This window comes from Desmodus rotundus, chromosome 6 (assembly GCF_022682495.2).
Source record: "Desmodus rotundus isolate HL8 chromosome 6, HLdesRot8A.1, whole genome shotgun sequence".
Lineage (NCBI taxonomy): Eukaryota > Metazoa > Chordata > Mammalia > Chiroptera > Phyllostomidae > Desmodus > Desmodus rotundus.
Window position 1 is genome coordinate 110,247,231 of NC_071392.1, and position 12,997 is coordinate 110,260,227.

A 12,997-nucleotide genomic window follows, 5' to 3' on the forward strand; every position below is an offset into this window, starting at 1 on the left:
TCTTTTATTGATTCTAGAGAGAGGGGAAGAGAGGGAGAAAGAGAGGGAGAGAAACACTGATGGGTTGCCTCTCGCATGCACCCTCATTGGGGACTGAATTTGCAACCGGGATCAAACTGGCCACCTTTCAGTTTGCAGGACCACACCCAGCCAACTGAGCCACACCGCCAGGGCACAGTAACTGTGACTGGTTACAACGTACTAGGCACTGTGCGAGGCAGTGTGAGTAACAACCACCGCTACCACCACCCATCTGCCTAGGAGGGGCGGCCAGAGTGCACCGAGGGCTCACGAAGTGTCAGGCCATGCTGAGTGCTCTGCGCAAATTTACTCCTTCTCACACATGTTGGGAGGTAAGGATTGTTATCCCCACTTAGATGAGGGAACTGACTCAGGCAGAGCAGCCTCCCCAAGGCTAGTGGGTGGCAGACCTGGGGTTCAACCCAAGCCTGTGCTCTCTTCATGCTACCATGTCTGTGCAGGAACAGACTTCCGAGTTGTCCAGGGAACAAAGGAAGATGCTCAGTAAGAGTGGCAGAAAGGCTTAAGAATGGAGCTCGGTGAAATTAAGCTTCTCCAGTTAGGTCGGAAATGCCCCTGGTGATTTTTCCTTTTTCACCGTCTTCCCCACAATCTGATTTCCTTTCACCTAGGCACACACATACTCTCCCTCCCAGTTTCCCTAAATACTGTCATCTACAAAGGATGGACCCAAGAGAGCAATGCCAAACCCCGTTTTTCCTCTTTCTTCAGAACTTCAACACTCTGACAGTGTTCAATTCGACATTCTACTTTTAGACATACGGCCGCAAGATTTGAAAGTGAAATTTTCAAATGTAGATCTGAGATACAACTATAGCTCATCCCCAAGAAAGGCATCATCGTCGCTGCGCTGAACATGTACAAAGATGAAGCAGAGATTGGTTTCTAAGACAAAGTTGCTACCCTGACAGTTTCAGAAGCGTCCCGGAAACCAACACACAGAGAAGGTGACTGCTGTCAGGAGGGCGCCTTATCTCGCCTGTGACGGCTCCCAAGCACAGGATGCTTACTGCTGGGCGCATTCAGGGAAGTGGAACGCAAGTGTGCGCTCCATGTTTAGAGGGAAATATTCAAAGCAGCAGGATAATTATGCATCAGTCTGATGGAAAATAAGAAACCCTGGGGACAGTCCTTTTAGGAACACCTTCTCAAGTTTTGGTCTGTTTTAAAAAGAAGTGGGATGGCATGTGGCCTTTATTATCCACTCCCGTTATTACTACGCGTGGACAGGGCCAGCTTATAAATGGATTAATAAATTGATCTTGGGATAAGAACCCGACATGGTTCTTTGGGTATCTGTGTGTGAGAAAGGAGAACTAGACACCTGGAAAGACTCCTAAGGGTGCCTGAAACTCCAAAATGGCTGCCAGCACAACTCAAATCACGACCATCTAACTAGGACTTAGTCTTTGGAGAAGTAAGGTTACAGTAACATAAAAGTTCTAGCAATTAAAAAGGTAAATTATCACAAACTTCTCTCCGCCCCATTACTTCCCTTATAAAAGGTTCCAGAAGAACTACAGGAGTCTGCTCTAGGAACTGGTGGTTATGCACTAGTAATACGCAGGCAGACTTGCTTCACTAGTGGTAGCGGGGAGCTAAATCATGCCCAGCTAACCAAAGAGAGACATTCCAAAGTGACCAGACAAAGAACTGCGTGGAGCCAGCCGGCCCACGCACAGATCAAACCTGTAGCCCAACCCCCTTAGCACAGGGTCCTGAACTAATTCATAGACCACGAACACCCATGCTAAAGAAGGTATCCAACCTCCTCCGCTTTCTTGCATACTCAGGAGACCCTCTGAGAGCACGGGAAGCATGTGCATTAGATATCAGGACTTTTCTGACTATGATGTAGGAATTCTATAAACAAGTGTCTCTGCCAAGGTAGGACAGAGCACCAAGCAAATGATCTCAGCTCTTATACTAACTCACCAGTGTCCTTACGCAAGTCATTTAACTTTTCTTGGCCTCAGCTTCTTTGCTTGGAAATGAGAAGCCTGATCTGGCTGAGGGAACAGAGAGGGTTCATTCTGAAGGTCAAGTCCAACCTATATAACTGCTGTAGAGTACCATATTGGAAAAGGGTTGGGATGCTGAGTCGGAACAATGAAAACAATTAGCAATGTCCACCCTGACTGCAGGATGGGGAGTGGTGGTGAGCTTCTCCTCTGTCTTCCTTGATCTGGTGCTCTTGCGCATCCCTCTCAGCTTTGATAACCTGCGACAAATCTAGGATGGAAGCACCTTCATAGCCAAATGTAATGGACTTCTGCCTGTATACAAGTATATGGCTAGACTGACGCTGCTGACGGACAGTGCTCCCAGGCCATCTGGGAGACACAAGGTGGCAGACACAAGGCCCGCGGGCCAATCCGGCCCGGCAGCCCCGAGCTCTCGCTCAACTGTTAAGGAGTAGTTATTTTTACGTTTACACAGTCCTAAAGTTACACTCGGCCCTTTGAAGGCAACCGGGAGGCTGGTGTGGCCCTGCTGAAAATGAGTCTGACACCCCTGCACTATGAGAAATGCCTCACGTAGGAGATAACTGTTACCTCAACAGAACACGATGATCAGCACTGACAATTAGCTCATCTTCTCATTAATAAATTAAACTCACCTGTAAGAAATAGACCACCTCTGGACCTGCTTTTACATCACACAGGCAATCTTACAACAATGTGAGCATACAAATCAGGTGCTCTAAAAATGGGAATATGACGGATAGAGATTGAAGAGAAGCTCCAGACATCCAGCACTGACTGAAGTATTGTAAACATCTTACTTTATAAAATTTCAGAGTGAAAAATCTGTCTATATGGTGAATTGTATTTGAAATAAGACAGGAGAGTTAAGATGTAAAGGAAGTCTCCCACAGATTAACTCATTCGCCTCGCACCTTCGAGAAGAGTGAAGGGGAAGGGGACTGTCTTCCCGAAGCGACGACAACTCAACGCCCACACACGGCACTCGACTCTTCAAGGCGGTGTGTTCTCGTTAACCTTACCTGCTGCGCAGGCCCCGTGTGGGGTGTGTATGCCAAACCAGCTTCTGATTTCACAGGTGCAAAAATTGAGACAGATGTCAAATGACTGCCACTAAGTTTTGGCTAGAGACATGCAGGGAACATGATTTCTAGTCCAGGACCTTTTTCTGTCAGTCCTTTCACTCTGGCAAGAGGTGGGCAGCCAAAATGGAGTAATACCACTAGCAAACTTTCCTGAGTGCTTACTGTGTGCCTGGCACTGTGCTAAGCACATTCATGGATCTCTCATTTTTCGTCAAACCCTTAAGGGATAAGAATAAGAACTATGACTATTGCCACTTTTCATATGGGAAACTGAGTCCTTATTAAAGAGAAATCTCACAAAGCTCATGGCTGAGGAAGTGTTAAGAGACCGGATCGAAACCAACATAGGTTTGGCTCTAGGCCTGTGATCCCACCCACAATTCAAAGAAGTCTTTTGTTTTATAGACCTTCTCCAGCATTATCTTATGAGCAAACAGATGGGATCTTTTTCTTTATGCCATATCTGGGGACTACTGCCAATGAACAGCATTATAAGTAGGGTCATCTAGCTTCCTGGCCTGTCTTTTCTTTTTTATTCTTAAATTTTAAAAAATGTTTTTATTGATTTCAGAGAGAGAGAGAGGAAGGGAGAAAGAGAAAGAGAAACTGTGATTTGTTGTTCTGCTTATTTATGCATTCATTGGTTTAGTCTTGTATGTGCCCAGACAAGAGATCGAACCCACAACCTTGGTGGATCAGGAAAACACTCTTACCAATTGAGCTACCTGGCCGGGACAGGCTTTCTTTTCCTTATAAATTGAAGAAACTTAAAAAAAAACAGTGGGGGGGGGCGTTGGGGAGGGAAACCTGTAGCTAGACTAGCAAATTCCACATGCAATTTGGAAGAATTAAAAAAAAAAATCTCTGAAAGGTTCTGTTTTGTTTATTTCATAAGAGAGGACTAGAATAAAAACTTAGATGGTAATTCAGGGAATGGCGCATTAAGAAGAACAGATTGCAATTCGCAGTAGCATACACCTGTTTGGGGGCTGCTAAAATAAACAGATTCATCTCCAAAGATACACAAGGAAGGGGTATGTGTGGCATCCAGGTGCCATTTCTACAGGGTGGTGTGTGTTTCTTCCTCCCCCAGCTACATCCTCACTTTAAATGTTAATTTATCTTCGGGAGACCAAATCACCACCTTTCCACGGGCTTCTATCTCCCTCAGCAGGCAAGTCACTGGCTCCCAAGTGAGGATGTGGATGCCATTTCTAATCTGCCCCCGACAGGCAGCAGAGCTGCCCCTGGCTGATGGAAGGAGACAGTCACAAAAGAAGCTGCTATGAAGCCTATAGGAATCCCTCTCTCCTTAATAAGAGAGGACATGACTCAGAGCCCCAGCAGGGGTCACAGGCACGGGCAGGAATTGCCCCACCATTTAGAAAAGCCCAATTTCTTTTTTTCTTCCAAGGCAAGGGAACATTTAAACCATGGAAGAGACAGGTAAGTAGAATGGGAAAGGCACAAACACCAGCTAAACGAAAATCTTCCTCCAGGCTGTTAGAGAAAGATCTTAGAGACCAGGTCATTTTCAGCTGGGGAAATCAAGGCTGGGGAAATGGTAAAAGGGATTTTTTTTTTCTTTGAGTACACACAGCTAATTGACAGCAGCTCTGATAAGAATCCAAGGGTCTCAGGCGGGAGCTGTGCCCCCAAAGGGGAAACTGACCACATGTCAGGTGGGCCTTCACACAGGAGCACGTGTCAGGTCTCACGAACAACTGTGTTCACCTTCCAAGTGAACCTCTGGAGCAAAACGAGAGCTAGCACGCACACAGGGTGAGGCTCTTCCACAAAGAAAAGAGTTCATGTGTGGTAGGGCTGGGACTGAGCCATGCTAGCACAATGCCTGTCACAGGTGCGTCTTCAGTTCCTACATTTACCAAAAAACAAAGAAAGAAAAACCCTCCCAGACTTTTTTCATTTGAATTGTGACAACATACAAGCCAGCCTTGAAAGAATCAGGGTTTCCACATGTCAGTAGGGAAGAGACAATGAACCCCGCTGAGAGGACAGAAAAGACGAAAAAAGGAAAGTACTGCTCAGGGTCCCAGGGCCAGGTAAGCAGCGGAGTCCGATGCTCCAACTGCAGGAAGGGTGACTGTGACTGGGAAAGGCACAGGCAGGGGCAGGGAGGCAGCAGGGGGCGCGTGGGTGGACAGGGGCAGCGCCTGAGGGTGTCTAAGAAAGAGGGAAGCAGGAGAAAGGAAAAAGCATTACGACCCGCCCCCACCTCAGGTCCCTGGCCGCTACTGGCTCTAAGCTGTGTCTGGCCAGTTCATGGACTGAGAAGTGAGAAGTCTGGGAACCACTGGTTTAAAGAACAGCCGAGAGGAACTCTCAGCAGGACTCTCCTTTTGTAAGCTTGCCCCAGAAGCTTCCGGCACAGTGGGCAGAATCAGTGGCAGTCCCACACTTCCATTGTCTACTCAGCCAGGGCTTTAGGAGCACGTACCCCACAATTTCGTTCCTGCACTTCACCCCCGTCTGTACAAATCTTTGAGCGTCAAATGCTAAGGAGACAGTCAGAGTCTGTTTCAGACATTAAATCCTGTGGATACTGTTTCATTACATGGAGTCCATCTTTTTCTTTCCAGGATGAAGCCTGGAATGATTGAACTGTGACAAAATTAGCATGCAATTTGTAAGTCATTATGGAGCAAAGTATGTGGTAAGAACACTTTATTGAATAAACCTGCTGAGAATAATTTTCCCAGGAACTAAAAAAGGGAAAACTCTCTAAGACTCTCCTCCCTAAAATCCCTGCCTATATAATTATGTCTTCTTCTGACAGTCAGAAGCCAGGCATCTCTGTACATATAACCAACACAAGGCAGAAGGAACCAAGAAGCCAGGACATCATCCTTGGCATTTGCCGGGCTTCCTGTTGCGGAGTCAGGTGAAATCTGCTGAGACAAGCATCCTGCATATTTACCGATCCTGGAGAACTGCGGCTCACTAGAAGAGTCTCAAGAATTACATGCCCTTTAAAAGTTCAGCTCAAATCTTGTTAACCGGGAACCCCAAGGGTGTGTCCACTGAATGTAACACAGAAGCAGCAGGCAACTGCCCAGAGGGCAAGGCTCTGCCGCTTACAGATTATTGTAGTGGGGTCATTGGAACTGAGTACGCACAAAATTATCAATTTGTCGTACAGACTCCTCTAAACAGCAGTATTCTCCTGTGTTAAATATAGCTAGTTATGCCGCAGACTCTACATAGTTAAATATTTTTCAGTACAGACCTAATCATAGAGAAATAAAATATTAGGGCTAAAAATGAGAGTTAAGGAATCATACAGAAAACCCAGGACCCTCCCTCTGTCTTCACATGCATGAGCAAATATTCACTTCATCTCATGAGTGGTGGTCCTTCATTTACTACGTGTCAATCACTACGTCAGTCCTAGGGGTGTGATGAACAAGAGAGATTACAGTGCCAGAGAGAAAGAATAAACAAATAAAATAATTACAGGTGATAAAGAGGCACTGGGGATGGGGGTGCCAGTTCACACATGGGGACCACTGAAAACCCCTCTGAGGAGGTGGAATTTCGGCTGAGACCTGAAGGTCGGAGGAGGCATCAGCACGAGAAGAGCCAAGGCAGAACGCTGGAGAAGTAGGGAGAGCTCAGACCATGCAAAACCCTGTAGTACTGGGGAAGAAAATGTGTGTGTGTGTGTTGGGTGGGGGGGCGGTGTAGACAGTCCTTAGAAATAAAACAAAAGGTCCTTGGGCCACCCCTACATGCCAGGCCCTGTGAAAGTAGCTTTCATGTGTGTGGTACCTATGTCAGCAATACCTGCATATGTAATTCCCCAAAGTACACAGGTTGGGACACATGACTTAAAAACAAAGTACCAGTAAGGAAGAAAATAAGGCGGGGCAGTTAGGGTATGTGTCCAGAGTTGGAGAATCGGGAAGAAACCTGGCGCCAAAGCCCAGCCAGGCTCTCCCTCCAACACCTGCTCCTAGAATTAAATTACCACTGGCCCCCAAACTTAACTGGCCTTCCCACCGCCCTTTCTTTGCTCCCAGCCCTCTCCAGATTGGAAATGCCCTGTACGTCTCTCTAGCTTTTAAGGTTCAGCTTGACTCTCGCCTCGTCCACAGACTGCTAAGGGTGACTCTTCGTGCAGACGACTCCTTCCTGCTCCATGGGTTCCTCTAGCCCCCACCAGCACTCCCGGCCCAGTCTTCTACTGGCACTTCCACCCCACACCCCTGCCAGTGCCTAGCCCAGGACCCTGCACAAAGCAGGTGCTTAAGAAACATCAGCCAAATGACTGGATTCTCTCCAGTACCTTCTTGGTCAAGTGCAAACCACGAACACTTGCACCGTGCCCATGGAAGTCTGAAGTCTACAGGAGAGACGACGGCTCTGAGACTCTGAAGAATGTCAGTGCCTGAGCCCGTTATCTGAGCCAATACCTGGCCCTGTTATCTACGATTTTTTTTGTTGCTGACTTGGCAATGCGAGATACTTATTCATTACCGATCTGACAGTTAATGTCATCAAATGCCTGAGAAATAAGCGTTCAATTCAAGTCAACAAATATTTGCTGAGTTCCCAATGGGTGTAGGACATCCAGGTTTAATGGAAGTGGGATGGGGTGAGGCGACAAATTGTTTATGACTTAAGAGAGAAGGCTGCATGAAGGAGAGGTGAAAAAGAGGTCATTTTGTTCCAAGTCACTTTACACCCGTGAGGCGGCTTCATCTGCCAGGACGGAGCCCGAGTGCTGGCAGAAAGCACTGCTCACAAATGCATCCCTCATCTCCCACCCCGCCCATCTCTCTGAGCAGCTCTGAGGTTGCTGAGCACTAATGGCCTTGGAATGTTTGCCAGTGCCCAGCAAAACGGCCTTGGCATCAAGGAGACAGATGTTTGTCAGGGAATGGCAGGGGCTCCGTGCCTGTGGCACAGGGAAGCTCGTGAATGCTGGGGAGAGTGGCTGCAGTGATTACTCTCCGTCACTGCTAATCAATTTCACACCCTCTTCAATGCTGATAATAGATAATCTTGTGGGAAGCAGGCCAAGTTTCCTAACAGCTACAGGCCAGCTGCAACCTGGCGGCCAACAGCTTACTTGGTCTCCCTCAAAACAAAACAAACAAACAAAAAAAGCCTATTTCAGCTTCATTTTAAATAGAGCATCTGATGGTACCAATTCACTCTGGTCTGCTAGAGTGACTCCGTTTGGGACATATGGCAAGGAGGATGTTCTTAGAAAAGGACTGCCTGGCTTACTTAAAAGTAACACAAGAATTCTAAAGGAAGCTAGGAAAATCTAGCAATAGCAGCAGCTTTTAGTTACTGAGCAAGGTAATACTTTATACACTTATACGTAATCTTCATTACAATACCGAAGGGGAGGTGTTATGTCCATTTTACAGGAGGAAAACCAAAGCTCAGAGAGGTCAACTCATTTGTCCAAGGTCTCAGCTAGGAAGTGGTGGAGCCAAAAGTTAGAACTTCTAGGCTGCTGCCCCTCTCCACAGAATAGTGGTCCCCAACCATTTTGGCACCAGGGACTGGCTTCCTGCAAGACGATTTTTCCACGGGTGGGGGTGGCTGGGGTGGGGGGAACTAGGGGGAGACAGGAGGCAGAGCGCAGGCGGTAGTTTGAGCAAAGCTCTGCTCGCACCCACAGGCTACTGCAGCCGGGGGTTGGGGACCCCTGCTGCAGAAGACTACTCAGCCACCGATCAACTTCTCTCTGTGCTTTTTGTCCATGCCATTTTCACAAAATGGCAGCTACCGAAGGGACTTCACCTGAACCCGGGGAAATAGTAAGCTGGAGGGCACCTCAGAAATCGCCTTTGCTGATACCCTGTTAGAGCTGAGAAACTGGGGCTACGTGAGGCACAGTGACAGGCACAGCTGGGCGGTGACGTAGGGGTGATGCCTGCGCTACAAGTCCAGGTCCCCCGACTCCCAGCTGCTCTTGCACCACCCCTAAAAATCTCCTTCAACAGATAACACGGGGGGATTCCAGCAGACCTATTGTTCTAGTGGTCTCATGGCTATTTCCTTACAAAAGTCTAGGGAAATTTCAATTTGTCTCTAGTTATCGTTCAGACAAAGAGAAATAATATATTAATACAGCCCTTTAATGTCCATCACGTACCAGTTACTGCAAAGGGAAGAAACGATGGAAAAGGAGCATTTAATCAAAGGAGAAAATAAAGGGCGTGGTGTGCGTGGAATGAAAGGACTGCGTGTGGACCGTGCTAACATCTGAACACCAGCCTCAGAATTTAGCCTCGGCCCTTTCTGCTCTAGTAGTCTCACTGCACAGAAGAAAGTCCCAGTCAATCAACGCAATCAATTCAATCAACAAACATCTGAGGACTCACTAGGTTTAGGGAGCGCAGGGAAACCACACGAATGATAAACACAGTGACCTGTCTACTGGGATGCATAAGCGAAGGTGTATTTTGTGAGAGCGGAGGCGAAGAGAAACGGCACAAACAACAGGGTCACTGTCTTTGAGCTCTGGTCTCTTGCCCTGGCCCGAGGCACAGCTGGACGGCCCAGCACAGATGGGAGGCGGGCGCTGACACTGGCTCTTCCACCAGTGAGGTTCAAGAGCCTCGAGTATATCTTTAAGGCAAGAAGAGAAATCAGAATGGAGTGATACAGCCAATCAAGATCACATGGAAAATGAAGTCTACTACAGACTTTGAAAAATGGCAAGAAAATGATCATTTTGTGTTTTTTTAAAAAAGATCTTACTTAATTTATTTTTAGAGAGAGGGTAAGGGCGGAAGAAAGAGGGAGAGAAACATCAATGTGTGGTTGCCTCTTGTGTGCCTCCTACTGGGGACCCAGCCCACAACCCAGCCATGTGCCCAGATTGGGAATTGAACCAGCGACCCTTTGGTTCTCAGGCTGGCGCTCCATCAACTGAGCCATACCAGCCAGGGCAAGAAAAGGATCATTTTGTAATGTGACCAAAGACTAAGGAATGTCTTGTAGGAAAGAGTATGAATCGAACATTAAAACAACAGATATGAAAACCTGCCCTGATTAAGGAGACAGATGAGAAAGCAACAGAGGCCAGAGACAGCAGAGAACAAAATGGAAGCCAGTGAAAATACAAACGGCAGGATAACACCATAGTAAGCAAAGCCCCTCAGGGACGAAAACCTTGCAGATCTCATCTCCTTCGGCAAACATCAGCAGAGAAAATCGGGGTCAGTCACTTTGAACCAGGTGCGTGGGTTTTCCTGCAATAGGTCTGAGCTTCCCTTCTCTAGATCTCCAGTTTTCACTTACAAACGGGGAAACCAGATTCAACAACCTCGCAGTTTCCTTTTAGCCCCTACGCTTTGTCAGCGCCCTCCCTTCAAGTGCTGCCCTCTGACTCCAGAAGCCAGCAAGTGTGTGTATCCAGACATGCTCTGCCAACATGGCACCGAGTCACAGTCACGCACTGAGGTCAGATTTTCTAAGAGATGCTCTTGTCAAGGGTACTGGTACTGTCACTCAGGGTCAGGCCTGGATCAACCCCACACGCCCTTCCTCCCGAAGGCCTGTTACTCCTGTTGGGAGAGCTCTGTTCTTACCACGCGCTAGATGGCACAAGAGGGCAGACGGCGCCTTTGCCCTTGCCTGTCCTGAGGGTAAATACAAGGTGCACAGGGACCCACTCGGAGTGCAAGTTAATAGCTGGCGAAAGGCAGGCAGGCATACGTACATGTTTTTCCCCTTCAATCTTCTTGTCGGCCACCTGCATCGCATCCAGATATTTAAAATGCAACTCCATCAGCCTGTCAACCTGCAAGAGATATTTCACAGGCATTAGTGAGCAGGAAAGAGAATGCCAAGGCAAAAGAAAGGCGGAGCAACTATACATCTTTGTCACCCCTTACAAAGGGAGACCCACTCTAGCACTTCTTACATCAGAGATGAACTGTGCTTAGGAGCACGTCAGGAATAGATCAAGAGCCCAGGAGAACAAAGCAAACTCTCGGGACGGATGCCGTTTGAACGCACGCCCATTCCCAAAGGATGGGATGCATTCCCAGCCCTTGGAGGACTCCCGTGAATTCCAGTTGTTAAAAAACAAGTAAGTAAATAAGAATTCAACCTCCTTCGTGCAAAGAGAAGGGGCTTGAAGTTACATACGAGACACTCACTTAGAACTTCACAGAAATTTCTCTTTTTCGAACTGAAACCTTTCATGTTCAGATTCTGCCCCAGAGCTGATCTTTTTTTAAAAAGGTCTGAGTAAAATTTCTTCAGTTGCTTTTGAGTCAGAAGAGAGTAAAGAAAAACTCCTTCGGCAACTTAAAAAAAGAGCCTGACTTTTGCTCAGCAACAACTTAAAAATCAGTTTGAAACTTTACAAAAGTCATGCTTCAAACATTCGCCCCTAAAACTTCCAGAAGACTGAAAAAACCCCGTGAAGTCAGCCCAGACTCCTGACCTATTTGTTTTACTAGGCTGGCATCACTGTGGTCCTTGGCACTCTGGTGTTTACCATGAGCTGCTGTTAGTGGTGAAGAGCAGATGTTGCTTCAACGTGGCATCGGCTAGTCCAGGAAGACTGTGCCCAAACCCGCGCGTGGGGAAACAATGGGGCTCTAAGCTCTTACCTGTCATGCCTATTATTTCCTTAAACCTTACAAAGACCAGATAAGGTAGGCAGAGAAGAGAGATTATAAGCCTGATCTTAAAGAGGAGGAAACTGAAGCACGCATGTTACGTGCCAGCTGGGTGACCGGGCGGCTAAGACGTCCTGCACCCCCACCCGACGGCCCTTCCGCCATGCTGCGCTGCTAGTGAGAGCGGAACAAATGGTTAGAGGCGGTTTCAAAGACACAGTGTTAAACATCTCTCCAAAGTGGGGGAAAAATTTCAGCCATACCTTGGACCAGGAAGGGAAGAAATTATTTTAAGTTAAAAGGAGGGCTTTGGTGCTTAATTTTCCTCATCTGGAATTACCTACTTATGTCTAGTGTGACAAAATACACAGGCTTTCTGGACTTAGGCAGCCTGGTTCAAACCCCAGTTGTGCTTCTTAACTGGGTGATCTTGGGCAAGTCACATAATGTCTGTAAGCATCAATTCCCTTACCTATAAATGTGAATAGTATTGTATTACCCAATCCACAGTAATCAATCAATAAGTTCTTACTACTCTTTAAAAAAAAAAACCAAAAAACTAGCATGCCAAAACCATGGTTTGGCACGTTCGATAACAATATAAAGCATTGTCTAATCTCGCTTATACGACCAGTCCCATGTTCCCCAGCCCACCTCGGATAGCATTTCTTTTATCACCACTTTTTAGTTTTATTGCCACTGCCCAGTAAGACTTCATTTGATCTTCATCTCACTGACACTTCAGGGTGGGTGTCAATGCCTCCATTTTAAAGCCAGGGAAAATGAGGCTCAGAGCGGCACGTCTGGAAGGCAGCAAATCCAGGTTCAAATCCAGACGCCTGAGCCCGAAGCCTACACTCTCAACCACTCTGCTGTGCTGTCTCTCTCCCACCCGTCACCCCCAATCCTATTATAGTCCACTCTCGTCGGGTCTAACTGCCCCCAAACCCCCGCCAAAGTCCGAGGTATCACTAGTCTCAGGGGAATACATTTAGAGATGAAAGGCAGAATAACCAGACAAACCTTTGGCACCCAAAGCGATGGGGCCCAGGTGCTGGAGAAGATATTTTAGGGCAGGAACACTCAGACCGCATCAGGGAAAGAGCCCTTCTATCCCTGCAGCCTGGCCCCATTCTTACAGCCCAACAAGCACCCACCTTCTCGCTGTCATTTTCAGTGAATTTATTCAGAAGTCGGGTGCGCTGCTGCCCTCGCAGGTTCCGCAGGAGGGAAGCCAGGATCGAACAGACATGCTCTGGGTTGGGAAGGA

The 12,997-nt window shown here is 47.4% G+C and overlaps 1 protein-coding gene across 1 annotated transcript in view; it reads right to left on the reverse strand.

Annotated features, from left to right (window-relative positions):
* The window catches only part of CTNNBL1 (catenin beta like 1), a 152,711-nt gene that overhangs the window by 12,208 nt on the left and 127,506 nt on the right, over positions 1-12,997 (reverse strand). Inside the window, exons 12-13 of the mRNA XM_053926674.2 lie at positions 12,885-12,982; positions 10,818-10,898 (exon numbers count right to left, since the gene is read on the reverse strand). Of these exons, the coding sequence (XP_053782649.1) occupies positions 10,818-10,898; positions 12,885-12,982 (179 nt within the window). The remainder of the gene's footprint in view (positions 1-10,817; positions 10,899-12,884; positions 12,983-12,997) is intronic.